This window comes from Mesoplodon densirostris, chromosome 3 (assembly GCF_025265405.1).
Source record: "Mesoplodon densirostris isolate mMesDen1 chromosome 3, mMesDen1 primary haplotype, whole genome shotgun sequence".
NCBI lineage: Eukaryota > Metazoa > Chordata > Mammalia > Artiodactyla > Ziphiidae > Mesoplodon > Mesoplodon densirostris.
In genome coordinates this window covers 168,567,852-168,582,268 of record NC_082663.1, presented here as the reverse complement: position 1 = coordinate 168,582,268, position 14,417 = coordinate 168,567,852, and the positions used below count along the sequence as shown (strand labels likewise).

The window sequence follows — 14,417 nt, the reverse complement described above, 5'->3', positions numbered from 1 at the left end:
ATAGTCATTTTCACAATTTCAATTCTTCCAATCCAAGAACATGGTATATCTCTTGATTTGTTTGTATCATCTTCAATTTCTTTCATCAGTGTCTTATAGTTTTCTGTATACAGGTCTTTTGTCTCCCTCGGTAGGTTTATTCCTAGGTATTTTATTCTTTTTGTTGCAATGGTAAATGGGAGTGTTTCCTTAATTTCTCTTTCAGATTTTTCATCATTAGTGTATAGGAATGCAAGAGATTTCTGTGCATTAATTTTGTACCCTGCAACTTTACCAAATTCATTGATTAGCTCTAGTAGTTTTCTGGTAGCATCTTTGGGATTCTTTATGTATAGTATCATGTCATCTGCAAACAGTGACAGTTTCACTTCTTTTCCAATTTGTATTCCTTTTATTTCTTTTTCTTTTCTGATTGCTGAGGCTAGGACTTCCAAAACTATGTTGAATAATAGCGGTGAGAGTGGACATCCTTGTCTTGTTCCTGATGTTAGAGGAAATGCTTTCACTTTTTCACCATTGAGAATGATGTTTGCTGTGGGTTTGTCATATATGGCCTTTATTATATTGAGGTAGGTTCCCTCTATGCCCACTTTCTGGAGAATTTTTATGAAAAATGGGTGTTGAATTTTGTCAAAAGTTTTTTTTCCATCTACTGAGATGATCATAAGGTTTTTATTCTTCAATTTGTTAATTTGGTGTATCACATTGATTGATTTGTGTATATTGAAGAATCCTTGCATCCCTGGGATAAATCCCACTTAATCATGGTGTATGATCCTTTAATGTGTTGTTGGATTCTGTTTGCTATTTTTTTTTTTGAGAATTTTAAAAATTTTAATACTGTTCAAATCAGTGTGCATGATTCATTTCAGCTCCTTCACTGCCAAACCTGGGGGCAGGGACTGCTTCAGCTTCTCTGCCTTCTCTTTGTCTGTGATGACCAAGGTGTAAAGGTACCTGCTACACCGAACTTTAAACTTCACATTATCCTTATTTTTCTTGATCTTGACCGATTTGGCGTCCTTTCGTCTGGCTGTGAGCAGAAAGTCCTTGATTTCCTCAATTTTGCGAGGCATGGCGACGAGGTGTGGAGAGCACGGGCAGGACCGTGAGTAGCCAGTGTTTGCTATTATTTTGTTGAGGATTTTTCATCTATATTCATCAGTGATATTGGTCTGTAATTTTTTTTTTGTAGTATCTTTATCTGGTTTTGGTATCAGGGTGATGGTGGCTTCACAGGATGAGTTTGGGAGTGTTCCTTCCTCTGCAATTTTTGGAAGAGTTTGAGAAGGATGGGTGTTAGCTCTTCTCTAAATGTTTGATAGAATTCACCTGTGAAGCCATCAGGTCCTCGACTTTTGTTTGTTGGAAGATTTTTAATCACAGTTTCAATTTCATTACTTGTGATTGGTCTGTTCATATTATCTGTTTCTTCCTGGTTCAGTCTTGGAAGGTTATACCTTTCTAAGAATTTTTCCATTCCTTCCAGGTTGTCTGTTTTATTGGCATAGTGTTGCTTGTAGTAGTCTCTTAGGATGCTTTGTATTTCTGTGGTGTCTCTTGTAACTTTTCCTTTTTCATTTCTAATTTTATTGATTTGAGTCCTCTTCCTCTTTTTCTTAATGAGTTTGGCTAATGGTGTATCAATTTTGTGTATCTTCTCCAAGAACCAGCTTTTAGTTTTATTGATCTTTGCTATTGTTTTCTTTGTTTCTATTTCATTTATTTCTGCTCTGATCTTTATGATTTCTTTCCTTCTGCTAACTTTGGGTTTTGTTTTCTTCTTTCTCTTGTTCCTTTAGGTGTAAGGTTAGATTATTTATTTGAGATTTTTCTTATTTCTTGAGATAGGCTTGTACAGCTACAAACTTCCCTCTTAGAACTGCTTTTGCTGTATCCTGTAGGTTTTGGATAGTTGTGTTTTCATTGTCATTAGTCTCTAGGTATTTTTTGATTTCCTCTTTGATTTCTTCAGTGATCTCTAGGTTATTTAGTAAAGTATTGTTTAACTTCCATGTGTTTGTGTTTTTTACGTTTTTTTCCCTGTAATTCATTTCTAACCTCATAGCATTGTGGTCAGAAAAGATGCTTGATATGATTTCAATTTTCTTAAATTTACTAAGGCGTGATTTGTGACCCAAGATGTGATGTATCCTGGAGAATGTTCCCTGCACACTTGAGAAGAAAGTGTAATCTGCTGTTTTTGGAAGGAATGTCCTATAAATATCAATTAAATCTATCTGGTCTATTGTGTCATTTAAAGCTTGTGTTTCCTTATTTATTTTCTTTTTTGATGATCTGTCCATTGGTGTAAGCGAGGTGTTAAAATCCCCCATTATTATTGTGTTACTGTCGATTTCCTCTTTTACAGCTGTTAGCATTTGCCTTATGTATTGAGGTGTTCCTGTGTTGGGTGCATATATATTTATAATTGTTATATCTTCTTCTTGGATTGATCCCTTTATCATTATGTAGTGTTCTTCCTTGTCTCTTGTAATATTCTTTATTTTAAAGTCTATTTTATCTGATATGAGTATTGCTACTCCAGCTTTCTTTTGATTTCCATTTGCATGGAATATCTTTTTCCATCCCCTCACTTTCAGTCTGTGTGTGTCCCCAGGTCTGAAGTGGGTCTCTTGTAGACAGCATATATATGGGTCTTGTTTTTGTATCCATTCAGCAAGCCTGTGTCTTTTGGTTGGAGCATTTAATCCTTTCACACTTAAGGTAATTATTGATATGTATGTTCCTAGGACCATTTTCTTAATTGTTTGGGGTTTGTTCTTGTAGGTCCTTTTCTTCTCTTGTGTTTCCCACTTAGAGAAGTTCCTTTAGCATTTGTTGTAGAGCTGGTTTGGTGGTGCTGAATTCTCTTAGCTTTTGCTTGTCTGTAGAGCTTTTGATTTCTCCATCGAATCTGAATGAGATCCTTGCTGGGTAGAGTAATCTTGGTTGTAGGTTCTGCCCTTTCATCACTTTAAGTATATCATGCCACTGCCTTCTGGCTTGTAGAGTTTCTGCTGAGAAATCAGCTGTTAACCTTATAGGAGTTCCCTTGTATGTTATTTGTCCTTTTTCCCTTGCTGCTTTCAATAATTTTTCTTTGTCTTTATTTTTTGCCAGTTTGATTACTGTGTGTCTCAGCATGTTTCTCCTTGGGTTTATCCTGTATTGGACTTGCTGTCCTTCCTGGACTTGGGTGGCTTAATTCCTTTCCCATGTTAGGGAAGTTTTCAACTATAATCTCTTCAAATATTTTCTCAGGTCCTTTCTCTCTCTGTTCTCCTTCTGGGACCCCTATAATGCGAATGTTTTTGCATTTAATGTTGTCCCAGAGGTCTCTTAGGCTGTCTTCATTTCTTTTCATTCTTTTTTCTTTATTCTGTTCTGCAACAGTGAATTCCACCATTCTGTCTTCCAGGTCACTTATCCATTCTTCTGCCTCAGTTATTCTGCTATTGATTCCTTCTAGTATGTTTTTCATTTCAGTTATTGTATTGTTCATCTCTGTTTGTTTGTTCTTTAATTCTTCTAGGTCTTTGTTAAACATTTCTTGCATCTTTTCGATCTTTGCCTCCATTCTTTTTCCGAGGTTCTGGGTCATCTTCACTATCATTATTCTGAATTCTTTTTCTGGAAGGTTGCCTATCTCCACTTCATTTAGTTGTTTTTCTGGAGTTTTATCTTGTTCCTTCATCTGGCACATAGCCCTCTGCCTTTTCATCCTTTCTATCTATGAATGTGGTTTTTGTTCCACAGGCTGCAGGACTGTAGTTCTTCTTGCTTCTGGTCTCTGCCTTCTGGTGGATGAGGCTATCTAAGAGGCTTGTGCAGGTTTCCTGATGGGAGGGACTGGTACTGGGTAGAGCTGGGTGTTGCTCTGGTTGAAAAAAATTTGCCTTTTTTGAGTGAATCAAATATAGATGATATGACATTGTATTGTACCGAACTGTCTTATTATTATTTGGTCTTTTCAGCATCAAGTATAACACCAGTAGAGAAAAAGGTGCAAAACATAAATGTAAATTTCAGTGAAATGTTACAAGAACACTTTTTTTTTTTTTTTTTCCATACGCGGGCCTCTCACTGTTGTGGCCTCTCCCGTTGCGGAGCACAGGCTCTGGACGCGCAGGCCAAGTGGCCATGGCTCATGGGCCTAGCTGCTCCACAGCATGTGGGATCTTCCCAGACCGGGTCACGAACCCGTGTCCCCTGCATCAGCAGGCGGACTCTCAACCACTGCGCCACCAGGGAAGCCCACAAGAACACTTTTGTGATCATCTCAGACGTTAAGAAATAAGATGTTTGTAGACTCCTGAAGCCTCCCTTTTTTCCTCGTAATAAACCTCTCCTTTCCCCACAAAGCAGTCACTCTCCTAACTTTTATGGTAATCTTTTCTAGTTTTTTTATTATAGTATAGCCACTTAAGCATGTATCTCCAAACACTGCAATTTAGTACCCTCAGCTTTTTCTTTACACTTATAGAAAAAAATATATATATATTCTTTTGTGACTGACATCAGCTACTCAGAATTATGTTACTAGATTCATATTATAACATATAGTTGTATAGTTTGTATCCATTGCTGTATAATATTTTCTTTTATAAATGTATCACAGGTTATTTTTGTAATTTACTACTGATGGACATTAGGGTTGTTTCCAATTTTGCTCTATTGTTAGTCAATATTGCTCTTACAAGCATATTTGTACATATCTCTCGATACACAGGTATACACATTTTTAGGGACTGGATATACTTGCACAGAGGTTTACATATCTCCACCTTTCATAGGTTATACTAAAATACTTTTCATGGCAATTATTCCACTTTAATACTTCTACCAATGGTTGTATGTGAATCCCACTTATTTCATACCCTCACCAACTCTTGTTCTTGGTCATTTGATTAATTTTAGGTTTTCTAGTTTAAATGTACCCTTTTTTTTTTTGGTTTTCATTTGTATTCCTTAATTAGTAATGATATTAAAAAAACACACACACCTTCTTATTTGTTTAATGGACACTTGTATGTACTCTTTGGTAAATTGTCTGTTCAGTGCTTTTGTAGACTTTTCTATTGAGTTGCCTTTTTCTTTTTTTAATAAAGTTTCAGATGTATACATTTTAGGTAAATGACTTTTGTCAGTTATATGTTACACATACATTGTCCTATGCTGTGTTCAGCCTGTAATACTCTTAATGTATTACAAAAGGGTTTTCTCTAAAATATCTTCTGGGAGCTTATTTATCTCAACTTTGAAGTTTAGAGCTACAACAGATTTTTGTGCAAAGCGGTGTCACATATTTTGTCATATGAATATTCAGTTGACGAGCCAATTAATTGAAATCAGTGTCTTCCCAAGTGATATGCTATGCCTCCTTTTCAGAAATCAGTAACCCATATTTGTGTGGATTGTTTCTAAGCTGTTTATTGTATTCCAGTGGACAATTTGCCTGTCCTGTGCTGTTACTACAATGCCTTTTTATGACTGTAGCATTATAATAAAGCTTTTTCTTTGGAAACCTATTTCTTCCAACACTGGTCTTCTTTTTGAAAAGCATCTTACTTGTACTTGGTCCTTTGGATTGAGCTTACAGATCAACTTGAAATGAAAAATACATCTTTTAAATATTGAGTTTCCTACACTATATTCTTATTTAGTGTCTCTCATTAGTGTAATGGTTATCTTTATAAAAGCTTAACATATTTGTTGTTAGATTTATTCATAAACATTAATTTTTGATATTCTAATTATATTTTTATTTATTTATTATTATTTTTTTACTTTAATAAATTATAGATTTACATATGATTGTGAGAAATAATAGATTGCATGTACCCTTTGCCCAGGTTCCCCCAATGGTACCATCTTGTAAAACTACAGTACAAGGTTACAGCCAGGATATTGACATTGGTACAATTCACCTAAATATCTTTTCTTGAAGACATTTTCTAAATGTCTATTTCTGATATTAGAAATTCATTTATTTTTGTACATAGAACCTATATTCAACAACCTTACTTATTAAATCTAATAATTTAGATATTAAATCTTATGGGGTTTCAACATACAAAGTATATAATCTGTAAAAGATGGGAGTTTTGTTTGTTCCTTTCAAATACTTCAAATATTTATGCATTTAGTTCCTTTTTCTTACTTTACTCTTGTTTAGACATCCAGGACAATGGTAAATAGAAATGGAGATAGTGCACATCCTATTTCGCCTTCTCATGGGGTAAATGTTTAATATAACATCATTAAGAATAATGTTTGCTGTAGGATTTTAGATACTCTTGATCAAATTAAAGATATTCTTTTCTGCTATTGTATGTGAAGGTTTTTTTTCATGACTTAATTTTGAATTTTAACAAATGTTTTCCTCTTTATATTGAGATAATCATATGCCATTTTTTCTGTTCCCATAATGTTGGGAATTAAATGGATTGATTTATAAATGTAAAACCAAACTTGCATTCCTGGTCAGAGCCCATATGTTTATGATTTTAGTGATTTGAAATATATTGAGCCTCATTTTATGGCCAAGCATATACTCTCTTTTGGTAAATATCCCAAATACACCTGTAACTTATATGTATTTTATGTTTTTTGAGTATACTGTTCTACATATGTCAGTTAGGTCACATTATTTAAATGTGATGTTCAATTTCTTTTAATCTTACTGATTTTTGTCTGATTTTTATATTATTTAGAGAGATTAACATTTTCCTGTAGAATTATGGATTTGTCTGTCTCAGTTATGTTGATTTTCTTTTAGTCCTTTCAAAGCTATGTTATCAGGTGCACAAATATATAAGATTATTATGTCTTCCTTTCCAGTTGTCATTTTAACATTTTGAAATATCCCTCCTCATGATTCTAAATTTACTATTTGACTTAAAGTCTACTTTGTCTATGTTAATATTGCTATACTTTCTTTTGGTTAATATTTGCAAAGATATACTACTCTCTTTCAACTTAATGTTTTCAACCTCTGTCATTATACTTCAGGTATGTTTCTTAAAAGCAAGATATAATTATTTATTGTTTTTAAATCCAATCTAACAGTATCTGTCTCAATTTAAGTGCACTTACATTTAATGTAATTATTTATATAATTGACTTTTTCTATATATTCTGTTTGTTCTGTGTTCCTTTATATCTCCTTTGCTTGCCTCCTTTTTTTTTTTTTTTTTTTTTTTTTTGCGGTATGCGGGCCTCTCACTGTTGTGGCCTCCCCCATTGCGGAGCACAGGCTCCGGACGCGCAGGCTCTGGACACGCAGGCTCAGCGGCCATGGCTCACGGGCCCAGCCGCTCCGCGGCATATGGGATCCTCCCAGACCGGGGCACGAACCCGTATCCCCTGCATCGGCAGGCGGACTCTCAACCACTTGCGCCACCAGGGAGGCCCAGTTTGCCTCCTTTTTATATTGATCAAATGTCTTTTATTATTCTATTTTATATGTTCCATTAGCATGCTGTTACATATTTTCTATTATTTTGTTATTGATTACCCTAGAAATTACCAGATGCGTTTTTACCTATTAAAATCTTTTGTAAGTTTTTGATATCTTATTTCCACACAATGTAAGAATGTTACAACAGTTTATCTGCGTTTATTCACCTTCTTTCATTTCTGCCATCAGATTATGTTACTGCTGCACATACTATAACCCCACAGAGAACTGCTATTATTATTGTTTTATTTTATTTTATTTTGTTAACATCTTTATTGGAATATAATTGCTTCACAATGGTGTGCTAGTTTCTGCTGTATAACAAAGTGAATCAGCTCTAAATACACATATATCCCCATATCTCCACCCTCTTGTGCCTCCCTCCCACCCCTCTAGGTGGACACAAAGCACCAAGCTGATCTCCCTATGCTATGTGGCTGCTTCCCATTAGCTATCTATTTTACGTTTGGTAGTGTATATATGTCCATGCCACTCTCTCACTTGGTCCCAGCTTACCCTTCCCACTCCCCGTGTCCTCAAGTCCATTCTCTATGTTTGCATCTTTATTCCTGTCCTGCCCCTAGGTTCTTCAGAACCATTTTTTTTAGACTCCATATATATAATAGTAATTATTTATAAGTGTTTCTACAGTTTTACCTTTCCCAGTACTCCTTGTTTTTATCTTGAAGTTTCATGCTCTTATGTGGCATCATTTTGCTTCAGTCTGGAGAACTTTATTATTTTCTTGTGTTGTGTAGGTTTGTTGGTGACAAATTCTCTCAGATTATTTTAACCATAATATTTTTTTCTATTGCTTTCACTTTTGAAGAATGATTTAACATAAGAGAGAATTCTAGGTTTGCATTCATTTTTTTTTCTTTCTTTCTTCACTTTATAAATTCCACTATTGTTTCTGATAACTACAGTCACAGTTGAAAAGCAACCATGAGTCTTATTATTGCTCCTTTGAACAAAATACGTCTTTTTTTCTCTAGCTGCTAATATTTCACTTTGCCTTTGGTTTTCAGCAGTTTGACTAAGATGTGCATAAATACAGTTTTCTATTTATTTTTCCTGCTTGAGGTTTGCTACACTTCTTGAATCTCTATCAGTTTATCAAATAATTCCTTAGCCATTATCTTTTCAAGTTATGCTTCAATCACATTCTCTTTCTCATTTCTTTTTGTGGTTCCAGTTACATGTATGATAGATAATTATGTGTACATTTTCTTTACAATCTATTCTTTTATTTACAATCTTTTATTTTTTCTCTCTATGCTTCTGCTTGGATATATATTTTTTTCCTTTGAGGTCACTAGTCATACTTTCTGATGTAAAACTAATTCTCTTTTCAATTCTAGAGTTCCATTTTCATTCTATTTTAAAGAATCCAATTTCCTGTTGAAATTCTCACTATTTTTTTTTTTTTTTTTTTGCGGTACGCGGGCCTCTCACTGTTGTGGCCTCTCCCGTTGCGGAGCACAGGCTCCAGACGCGCAGGCTCAGCAGCCATGGCTCACGGGCCTGGCCGCTCCACGGCATGTGGGATCTTCCCAGACCGGGCACGAACCCGTGTCCCCAGCATTGGCAGGCGGACTCTCAACCACTGCGCCACCAGGGAAACCCCTATTCTCACTATTTTTATCCATTCTGTTCTCCTTTTACTTGTGCTCTTAAACAAATTTATAATAGATATTTTAAAGTCCTTAAATGAATATTCCAAGACCTGGAATATCTGTGAGTCTTACTATTTTTTTGCATTAAAAAACAACAAAAAAACCCCACAAAATGTTGGTCACATTTTTGCCCCTCTTTTTTTTTTTTTTTTTTTTGCGGTACGCAGGCCTCTCACTGTTGTGGCCTCTCCCGTTGCGGAGCACAGGCTCTGGACACGCAGGCTCAGCGGCCATGGCTCACAGGCCCAGCCGCTCCACGGCATGTGGGATCTTCCTGGATCGGGGCATGAACTTGCGTCCCCTGCACCGGCAGGCGGACTCTCAACCACTGCACCACCAGGGAAGCCCTTTTGCCCCTCTTTGAATGCCTTGTAATTTTTACTGCAATCTGTAAATTGTGTAGGAGATCATAGAATTTGCAGATGATTTTTCCCCTTCAGAGTTTTTGCTTTCCTCTGTTAGGTAGGTGATGTGAATGTCTAATCACTCCAGACAGTCAGGTAGGGGTTGGGTCTGAGGAACAATTTTAATAAGACTTAATTAATTTGTAGTGTGTCTCTCATTCCTCAAACATGTCTCTCACAGACTCTTGATTGAGAGGCTCACAGTTCTTTGTTTCTTCAGCTCTGAAAGATGGAGAGTAATACAGTTCACCTCTTCAGAGGTTTTTTTTTTTTTTTTTTTTTTTTTTTTCTTTTTGCGGTATGCGGGCCTCTCACTGTTGTGGCCTCTCCCGTTGCGGAGCACAGGCTCCGGATGCGCAGGCCCAGCGGCCATGGCTCACGGGCCCAGCCGCTCCGCGGCATATGGGATCCTCCCAGACCGGGGCACGAACCCGTATCCCCTGCATCGGCAGGCGGACTCTCAACCACTGTGCCACCAGGGAGGCCCTCTTCAGAGGTTTTGAATCAAGATCCTTAGACTCCTGCCCAGTGAAGCTTATATTGTGACATTTGTGGAGAGAGAGATCTAGCCTGAGGCAGACAGCATCTTTCTAGTAGGACTTTGTCTCCTAAGTACCATGATAAAGGTGGAGATTACTCTCTTCCTTTTACTAGTTTCTGGATAAGCCCCCTAATTTCCCACGTTGCCTCACAACTCAGACAGTTTCAATTTGGGAAAACTGACCATGCTTAGGGGCTTTTCTAGATTTCAGTCTGTTATGCCAGGCTGTCAGACAATCAGTAATTAGCTAGTTCTTCTTTCCCTTAGTTTAGTTGTTCTGCTCAGCCCAAGTCTAATCTTTAGCTTAAAACTGGAATTAGCAAAGGCCCACAATAATTATCAGCTTTTTCCTAGCAGGGGCTATTTGTTCTCTCAAATCTTTAATCCATCAAGTATTTGTTTTCACTTAGCAATATGATCTACTTAAAATTGTGATTACAGATTATCCAGTTTCTGATTTTTACAGTGGAAATGTTAACCTACTATCTGCTAGCCAGAGGACAAATCTCAGAATAATCACTTTTTCAAAGTGCATTAGCTTGTTTTCTTGATCTTCAATTGTCAGTTTACCGAGTATTTTGATTTATTTTTATTTTTTATTTATTTATTTATTTTTTTTCTTTTTGCGGTATGCGGGCCTCTCACTGTTGCGGCCTCTCCCGTTGCGGAGCACAGGCTCCGGACGCGCAGGCCCAGCGGCCATGGCTCACGGGCCCAGCCGCTCCGCGGCATGCGGGATCCTCCCAGACCGGGGCACGAACCCGCATCCCCTGCATCGGCAGGCGGACTCTTAACCACTGCGCCACCAGGGAGGCCCTTGATTTATTTTTTAAAAAGCTTATTCTTGTCTAGATACAGTTTGGTTTTTTAAACCATATAGAAGCATAATCCTTTTTCTTATGATATTCATTCCTGATTTTCTATTCTATCATGCCCAGAAAACACATTCCATTTTGTGTAAAATATAATTTCTAGAAAGACTAGCACTCATTTGATTATCCTTTATGAGAGTCATCTGAAGTTTTAGAGGAACAAAAGTCCATGAAAAGATCAGAGAAAATGCCCAGTGAAAAGAGGCCTGGTGACATCAACTTTAAATGTGCAATTGTTCTGATGCCAGATTTCCTCCCAAGCAGTGCCAACTGGCAGACACAGAAATCCTCACCTCCTCCTAGTGTTAAACTCAGCAGTCAAAAACTAGATGGAGTGGGAAGTGTTGATTTAACACCAGGGAAGAAACATGGTCTGATGCTAGCTTTAGTAAACATTTAAAAGAAGGTTTTTAAGAGTGTTAACTTAAAAGGCAGACAGAGGGACGGAGAATAAGAGCTGAAGAGCAAAGATGAGGGAGTTGCAGGAGTGTGCCGGGAGGGTCCCCGACTGAGGGAGGGGAAGAATGAGTCTCGTCAGATCTAGAGTAGAGTTCCGTTTTAAGGTAATTTTTGTATTAGATTGGGTCAAATGAGATTATCTGTGTATCCACATAAATGTGTACAGATACACATATATGTGCATAAATGTTTGCTTAATGTATTAGGTAAATATATATGTATATACACATATATATTATATATACACATAAGTACATATACGTATATAATACATATATTCAAAGGTATCTAAAAAACTATTTCTGGGTCTATAAACATTTTTGTTGTTTTTTCTCATTCTTAGAAATACAGAGAAGAAGGTCATTCTTAATTCCCTTGCAGAATGACCTCTATGTCCACAGTTGTGTTTGTTTCCATAAAATATACAGCATTAGATGCTTTGATAAATACAGATTCCTTTGGTGATATAAATATTAATATGACATAGATCTTGCTTTGAACGAACTCTGTTAAGAGAGAAAGATAACTGAAAACATAATTAAAATATACTATATAAACTACAATAACAGGTTTGGGTTAAATGGTGGCAAAGAGTAGGAAGTATTGAAATCTACTGAGAGAAGTAGAGTCCACCTTTGGTATCCCCAGGGGAATTGGTTCCAGGACCCACAGTGGATACCAAAATCCGGGATGCTCAAGTTCCTAGTATAAAATGGAATAGTACAGTTGTCCCTCCATAACCCCGGGTTCTGCATACTCAGATTCAACCAATTCCGATCCAGAAGGCTGACTGTGTAGGAATGCCTAAAAGAGGAGATGACATCCAAATTAAGCTTGAATGACAAAAAATAATTCTATGTATCCGTAATCCCTCCCTTCCTTCCTTCTAAAAAGGTCATTTCTAACATATGTAGGTATTTAATACTTTGCCTGTAAGTATATGAGAAACTTGTAAGAGTCCACGTGAGTACTTTTTTTTTTTTTTTTTTTTTTTTTGTGACATTAGAATTAGACTGCAAGCCCTACATAGTAAACTTTTGTATCCGGTCATGTGAATCACACACTTCGTTCTTCTTCAAAATTTTCTGTGTTAATTTTGAGTGTTTCTATGTTATATTATCTTTAGGAAATTTTGGGGTACTCTGAAAAGTTCTGAGGAAAGTTTCAGTGAAATTGTTTGAATTTCCTAGATTGATGTGTAAAAAGTAGACATCTATGTGATTTTTAGTCATACCAAACAAGAAAATGGACTATATTTCCGTTTATCTAATCGCACATTTTTATTACATTTATTCTCTAAGTACATTGTTTGGGGGGTTGATTATTATAAAAATATTTCCTTGTTGGTGCAAAAAATAATTTCATTGGCTTTTCAAAATATTGAATATATATCCAGAATTCTCAATGAAAATTATTATTAGTAACATTTTATGTGAAATCTTCTCTGGATATCTATAGATGTAATCATGAATTATTACCTGTGAATAATGACAATTTTGTTTCTTTGTTTCAATCATTATACCCATTTTACTTTTCATACTTTATTTTAGACTGATGTTGAAAATGAATAGAGATAGTGATATCTTTGTCTTATTAATTTTCAAGGAAGGAAATTCATTATTATAAATTCAGTACATTATTATAAATTATAATATCATAAATATAAAACATTACTGTGTAAGATGTTTGTGGTAGCTTTATTGTAGATAGCCTTTATCAACTTTGATATAGTTGCTCTATTTCTAATTTTTATTTAGGAATTGTGTTCATCTTAAATGACTAACATTTATCAAGGTAGTTTTTCATTTCTTTATCTTTAACATCTATGGAACTAATTATTAGTCTTTTTCCTGAGCAGATCTTTCTATCTACACATGAGTGTAATGTGAAACAGTTATAAATCACTTAACGCTCACCTCCAAATGAAGAGGAAATGGTTATGATGACTTAAATCATAACATACAACATTCCAGTGTTAGCACATATTGGCCAGGAGTTGAATGCTCTACTTGAACTGAACTCACAACAAAAAAAGTTTTAAGCTTTATAACAAATTTACTAATTAACAATATACAGTATCTATTTATTTTTTGACAATATGAAGGAGCTATTTCAATAGAAGAAAAAATAAAATGTTATTCTAAACTATGTCACATAAAGTCAGAGGGTTGAAATTTAAATTGGTGTATTTTACTATGGATTTTATTTCAGTCCACATCATTGAAGAACTCGTGGTTGAACATCAATGTCAGTGCTCCCCAGATTAAGAGGACTTTTTATCTCTACTAAGAGAAGTTATTCACAAACCAGAGGGCAGACCTTTTCTTCCTTGTAAAATTTGTTTTGTAATGCCTTAGTACCTTTGCAGTTTAACAAGTTGGACTCTTTGAAAGGATGTTTTAGTCCTTTAGTGGATTCCATGTTAGGGTTCAGATGTGATCTTTGAGAGCTTTTGCAATTTGGAATCTCCTTATGAATAGAATTCTACCTGGGAATTTGGTGAAAACATCTCTGCAGTATTCTATCGTGCTACTGTTTTCATCCCTGTAAGTGGCTGCACTTCAGAAGGACTGAGGTTTTGTTGAGAATCACTTGGAATGATAAAAAAATATAAAATGTAAGGTATCTGTGTAAAGCAAGTGGTTAAAAACCTTACCATCTCTGAAACCCCTTAGCCAAATTTTCCCCATCCCCTATTTTGTGACTCTAAAGGCAACTTGCTTAAAGGGTATAGTAAAAATCGGTTTTTGGTATCTCTAAATAGGATTTCAGATAGTTGCTGGGAAAATCAAAAGAACAGCGATGGTATAAATAGTCTGTTTACAAAAATATTTTGAAGTTTTAGGCCATTTGGTTTAACACCATAGCATATTAAACATGCATATTACATATACAGAATGTAAACTCCCTGGGCACAATGATCTTGTCTATCTTTATTCATTGTAGCCTTACCCTCGGCCTCAAAAACAGTGCCGGGCATATCAGGGGACTTCATTAAACATG

The 14,417-nt window shown here is 35.8% G+C and overlaps 1 protein-coding gene across 1 annotated transcript; it reads right to left on the bottom strand.

Annotated features, from left to right (window-relative positions):
• Window positions 1-818: 818 nt before the first annotated feature.
• LOC132485942 (large ribosomal subunit protein eL38) lies at window positions 819-1,108 on the bottom strand. Its single transcript, XM_060092567.1, has one exon. It carries the CDS (start codon window positions 1,074-1,076, stop codon window positions 864-866), a length of 213 nt encoding a protein of 70 aa, XP_059948550.1. The 5' UTR covers window positions 1,077-1,108; the 3' UTR covers window positions 819-863.
• Between the last annotated feature and the right edge of the window lie 13,309 nt (window positions 1,109-14,417).